We start from the raw sequence: 5,848 nt of genomic DNA, 5'->3' as shown, positions 1-5,848 counted from the left end.
CATCAAGACACTGTACCTTAGAACAAAGGATGCGATATTCAAATTTACTTGACCAGGAAACAATTTTAGAATTGTGAAATTGTTCATTACTACAGAGCATACATTTATAGTTAAGTTTAGTATATGCACGATACATTAGAGGAATACCAGAAGGGATGCCTTTTTTCCTACTCTCTGTAACAAAGAATGCTGACCACACAGAATTAAGAAACAAAGTTACCACCCTGGGAATCCCATCATGACACAAAGCTCAAGCTATTGACAAGACACTCTGCACATATTAGAATCCAGTAACTTAAACTGAAAGAGAAACGAGTCTTGAAATGAACCGCTAATTAGTTGTTATTATATTACGCAACACAAATGAAAGTCAGACTATTGGTCACTTTGGTCGCCTTAATCGGTACTCGGAAACAGCTATACTCTTCCTAAGAAATCACCTTTGAGCCGCACTGACTAAACTTACAAGCCCCAAGCCTAGCAACAAACATAATCCTAACTGTTTAGATCCAAAAGTATCACAGATAGAACATCAAGAAAATAATTTCTCTCTGATACAAAAAACTGATTCATATTCTTCATTATGAGGCACACAAATTGTAGGATTTGGTTCTGGATAAAGAGTAATCATGTGAAACAGATGAAAATGGTAGAACGATGGAGGTGAGCTCACACATGAATGCCTTGTTGATAAATTGGTGCAGATGTGGCAAGAATATTACATGAATAATTGAATATGCAAACTATACAAGAACCAACAGAAGCCAGTGGCTGTGGGAATCAATAATTTGTAGTTACAGGATATGAATACTTCATCATCTAACTTGTCATCTGCAATGTACTATGGCTCATATGCTTGAAAGTTGAAAGCATCTACAAGGCAGACCAAATTAAAGTGAGGTGCGCAGCATTAGACACAATGGCAGTACCTGGAGCATAGAAACTTGTGTAGGGAAGTATGCTGCTATAGTTCCCTTTCTCTGGCACCTCCTCGATCTGCATGGACTTGAGATGGATCATATAGACCCTAGGGTGCACATAGATGAAGATCACCCCAGCATCTTCAGCAAATCCAATTGGCTCCACCCAAAAGTTACATGTGGCCGCCACCACTTCGGGCGCAAGAAAATTCTCAAGATCAATGACCCTTTGATGTGTCCATGTTACGAGCCCGTCAACGCTCGCCATCAGTGACCACAGATGGAGATTGAGTCCTTCAACTCCGGCCAAACCAAGGTGTCCATCCTCTGTCGGCATGATGACAATATGATCTTCATAGCTACAAAGAGCGTTGCGTGGGAACTTCTGAGTTAGACCCAGCCTATGGTTAACCAAATCAAACTCAAGGATGTTATAGTTATCCAGCAAGCAGTAGAGCGTGTTCCCAACCAGAGCCGTCGGTTTCACAGCAACAGATGCAAATGGTAGAACGATGGAGGTGAGCTCACTCCAGACGCCGGTCTCGGACGAGTAGGTGCAGGCAGAGGTGACGGCATTACGCTCCCGACTGAACACGTATGCCACGAGGAATGGGCACGAACGGCAGCCGCCGTGGTCGGCGTGGCCGGCCGCGCAGAGGGCCGCGCCGTTGGACGACCACTCTTGGGCCCGCGAGGGGAGCGGCAGGTGGCGCCGGTCGCCGGTCACGAGGTCCCAGACCAGGACCGTCCCGGTGCGGCGGTTCTGGAGGAGAGCGTGACCGTGTCGGCAATGGAGGGCCCACCAGTTGTCGTGGGACATCTTGGCAGCGGTGGAGGCCGCGAAGCCGCCGGAGGTAGGGATGAAGAGGGGAGACCGCGGATGGTTGTTGAAGAAGCCAAGGATCGGAGGCGTCCCGCCGTAGAACTCGCGGAAGCGGCGGAGGAATCGGGCGTCGTGGACGAGGCCGCGCCAGCGTTTGGAGACGAAGGCGGCGCGGAAGAGGTGGATGGGCACCGGCGGGAGGAGGAGGAGGATCTCCGCGAGCATGTCGTCCGGGAGAGGCGGCGAATCGGCATGGCGGCGGCGGCCGCCGGCGAGCTCGCCACTGGAATTGGGGATAGTTGTGCGTGTTTGCGAAATGGACCTTTGAGTCATTATTTGTGGTGTTTTATAGAAAAAACACAGATCTTTTAATTTTTCCGTATATGTTCGAACCCTAGCTCTATTTCCGATTCTCCAATCTCTAGAATATCTATATAGGCGGACTTGACAAATCTGCGGACGCGTCTGGACGCATCTCTAGACAGCGTCGGATGAGACCTTGTTTGGCTTGCCGGACAGCTACACCCCTTAAATATGGATCCTCAAATTCATGCATCGTCGATTATAGTTCACAAATTCGAGCGTTCAATAATGCCACAAAGCAAAACAAATCATAGTTTCACAAACCACTATCGCCACCTCGTACTCCGTATGTTCATTGATCTTCTTCTTCATCCCACAAGCCACTTCCATACATGCTCATTGAAGAGGTTTCCGTCTGTCAACATGATCTTCGCATCCTACGCGTCTCCAGCAAGTTGCAACCTCTTCTTCTCAAACTTAATATTTCCAAATGTTCGGGCCTTCTCGAGATCCCATTTGATCGCCGCTTCTCTTTTATTCAACTCGATCTTCTCTCTCTCAATTTGAGTTTCTTCCTTGCCCTCTCCCGGTCTCAATCCATTCTCTTCTTTTCCACATCCAACATGAGCTTGTTTGTACCTTTCCTCTTTTCTGCTCTCCCTTACGGAAAAAATGCCCGTCCATGTGGAGGACATTTTTGTCGCCACGGTGTCATGGGAGGCACTCGCCTTCTCCCACTTGTTTTTCATCACTTATCAGTTATTCTTTGGCACAGTGGCTCTTCCACTCTCCCCTACAATATCTTCTTCGCGTCGTCCAACCCAATTGATTGGTGGGAGTTTGAACAATCATTCTTCCTCTTGTCGCCTTTAGATCTTCCACAAGTTATGTCCACTTTGGTTTGACATTCAATAGCATCCAACGATGGCTAAACCAAATGGCTTCTTCTCCTTTTGTTGATACATAGTGGCCGCCGCCACCACCTAGAAAACATGTATGTATAACAATGAGAAAGCAACAAAAAAAACAAGTAATTCAAATGATGACATAAAAACTAGCAACTGAAATGATGACAAAAAATAACTTACGTGCGTTGCCACTCCCATCCCACTTTGAGGGCGGCCAAGCACTTGTGCATAGCAGCCGATGTACTTGTTCACTTCCCTTTGAATGATCACTTATCGATATTGGAGAGATGCCACATTACTAGTGGTCACGATAGGATGCAGGTCCACTAGTGTTTGTGTTCATGATAGTGCTTGTGGATCTTCTCCCAATACCTACTGCCCCTTTGTTCCGTGCTACATATGGGGTCGAAGATTGTGGCCAACCAAGATTTAACCAACAAGATATACTCAAAAGTTGTGAATGCCGAACTTCTTGCCTTGGGTACCTTTACCTTCTTTTTCTTGTTGGGATTGGGTTTGTTGTTCCACCAACTTCAAATGTAGGACCATTTGGATCTACCAACTCATAGTCCATTTAGGTCGGATCTTGATACTGATCATGTTTGATAGCATGTTCTCCAAAAATTATTACGAATTGAAATAAAGTAAGGTGTGTGCAACTAATTGCAATGATATATGCAAAGCAATGATCGGAATTGAGCAAAATAAGGTAGCAAGTCCTGCTCTGTCATTCAGTCAAGCAGGATGTCGGCAGACTGGGCGTCGCTGCTGCCTGTGCTTGTCCACGCCCGTTGGAGCTGTAGCGAGTGAAAGACATCATCGTCCACCCTCTGCGTCAGTGCAAAACACTCCAAAATGCCCTCCCAACCGGCAGCCAGATCATCCTTTGACCTGAGCAGGTCGGATGGCACGATCGGGGGTGAATGCTGCTCCTCGAGGTCCACGTCCTCTTCCTACGACGCCGCTTCCCTCTCCCGCTACCTCCGTCCTCGGTTCCTATGGGCGACGTTCTCCGGCTTGCACGCCGGAGCCGAGGATGGGACACCCACGGACATTGCTGAAGCAGCCTCCGTGGCGGCGGTGTGGGACAGGCTGGTCGACGTCTAGGGCAGCGGATGGGGGGCGACAACGAGGTTGGGGGAGCAAGGGTGGACGATGATGACAGATCAAATGCGGAAAATGGTGGACGGACACAGGAGGAGTGTGATGGGTTTGGTGGACTCGGGGGGATTTGGTGCAATTTCTGGTGGGGTCGGGCTATCTGGTCCGACATGACGGATGAGCCTGGGCCTCCTCATAACCAACCTAGATTTGGGCTGGATATTAGGGGTGCCAGTCAATCTGAGCGTTTAAGGCCAGTATGAGGAACCCGTCTAGGTTGGTCATCCGCCTGTGCGTTTGAGGTCGGTTTAAGGCCATCCACATGGGTGTTTGAGGTCGGTTTGAGGCATCCAGCTGTACATGCTTTTAGTTCCACTCTTTCCCTCTCTCAACCAAGCCGCAAATAGTTCTCCCAAAATGCTTATCGGCGTCGGAAGCTAGAATTTTGAATTTTGAATTTAGTCTCGACGCTACATTTTGTCATGCTATATACCTAAATAGTATTTTTTTAGAATCACCGGGGGAGTTCTTCCGCCTAAATATATTACTCAAAGTAGCCATAATGCCAACAGATTGATTCAGTTTTGTAAAGAAAGGCAGATCAAAAACCTGTACAAGTTGACCCTATTTATGAGGAAAACCAGGCTTGAAACCGTGCAGGTTGCAAGGAAAAAAAGAAGGGAAAATAAAATGGTTTTACACTATATATGCAATAAGTATCAGCCTTTTGATATTCAAGTTGCAACTTCGCCTTGTGTGGGATTAGCCCTTGTGTGTGACCATGCATGCTGACATCATTAATTGATTGTGTGTGGTGTGGCAATCGCCATTCGTGTTGCTACCGATTTCCATCAAAGAAAACCACAAAGAAGGATTTGAAATGAACAAAAACGAACAAGAAAAAGCTAACCTAAAAGTTCAGGAGGACAACACATGGATAATCAGAGTGAATAACCAAGCTTCAGGAGACCAAAACCGAAAAATCTGGAATTTGTACCAGCAAAACGCTAGTTGCAGCAACTTATAGTTATATTAATCGTGAGTATTCCATTCTTAGTTTTTTTTTTCTTAGTTGCACCTGGATTGTTTTTTCTATGAAGCTGAAATGCCAGCGCCTTCAAGATGCACCCAGCACTCTAAATCCTTGAAAGACTGAAACATCACGTGGTTCACAATTTTCGAACCCTTGAACCATAGAGCATAGGGTAAAGTCCGCTTATAATTTTAATCCGAACAAGAAAAATTGGCATAAATCCTTGCATAGAAAAAAAAATCAGCCGTATTGAGCGCCTAACATTTAGGACATCAACAAGCAAAAGATTGAGCAGCCTCCATGAGTAAGTTGTGCTTCACAGAGACAAAATGACCCATAACCTAGGTACCTGCACAACGAGCAATCTTATCAAATGAGTCGATGTGTGGGGCAAAATTCAGACAAAACAGTATCTGCAAGTTCAAAGGTCACTAGGAAAACAGTTTCTACAAGTTAAGCATGTTCTCATGTCTCTTTGCACATCTGAATAGAGAAACCTTCACTACCAGGATTAAAGAACGCATACCAGTAATGTGTGGTGATACATTTGTATAAGACAAGGGTAGTATCATATAGATAGCAGAGACACGGCAGGTTGAAGAAACATCTGATCTCTAGTTACACATTTGGTTCAAGATGATCAACTTCAAATTTATTCAACCCACACAATGACAGCATGCATGGTTCATATTTGAAGGACTGAATTCAAATTTTCCAGTCATTATGTTTTCTCAGTTTGAGTTTTTTTGTGAACAAAAAT

The 5,848-nt window shown here is 45.7% G+C and overlaps 1 protein-coding gene across 1 annotated transcript in view; it reads right to left on the bottom strand.

Moving 5' to 3' along the window:
• Nucleotides 1-2,076, bottom strand: part of LOC123115286 (uncharacterized) — a 3,992-nt gene extending 1,916 nt beyond the window's left edge. The window contains exon 1 of the mRNA XM_044536482.1: nucleotides 930-2,076. Within this exon, the coding sequence (XP_044392417.1) occupies nucleotides 930-2,076 (1,147 nt within the window). The remainder of the gene's footprint in view (nucleotides 1-929) is intronic.
• Nucleotides 2,077-5,848: the final 3,772 nt, after the last annotated feature.

Source organism: Triticum aestivum, chromosome 5B (assembly GCF_018294505.1).
Source record: "Triticum aestivum cultivar Chinese Spring chromosome 5B, IWGSC CS RefSeq v2.1, whole genome shotgun sequence".
NCBI lineage: Eukaryota > Viridiplantae > Streptophyta > Magnoliopsida > Poales > Poaceae > Triticum > Triticum aestivum.
The sequence above is the reverse complement of the archived record's forward strand: the minus strand, read 5'-3'. Positions and strand labels throughout refer to the sequence as shown.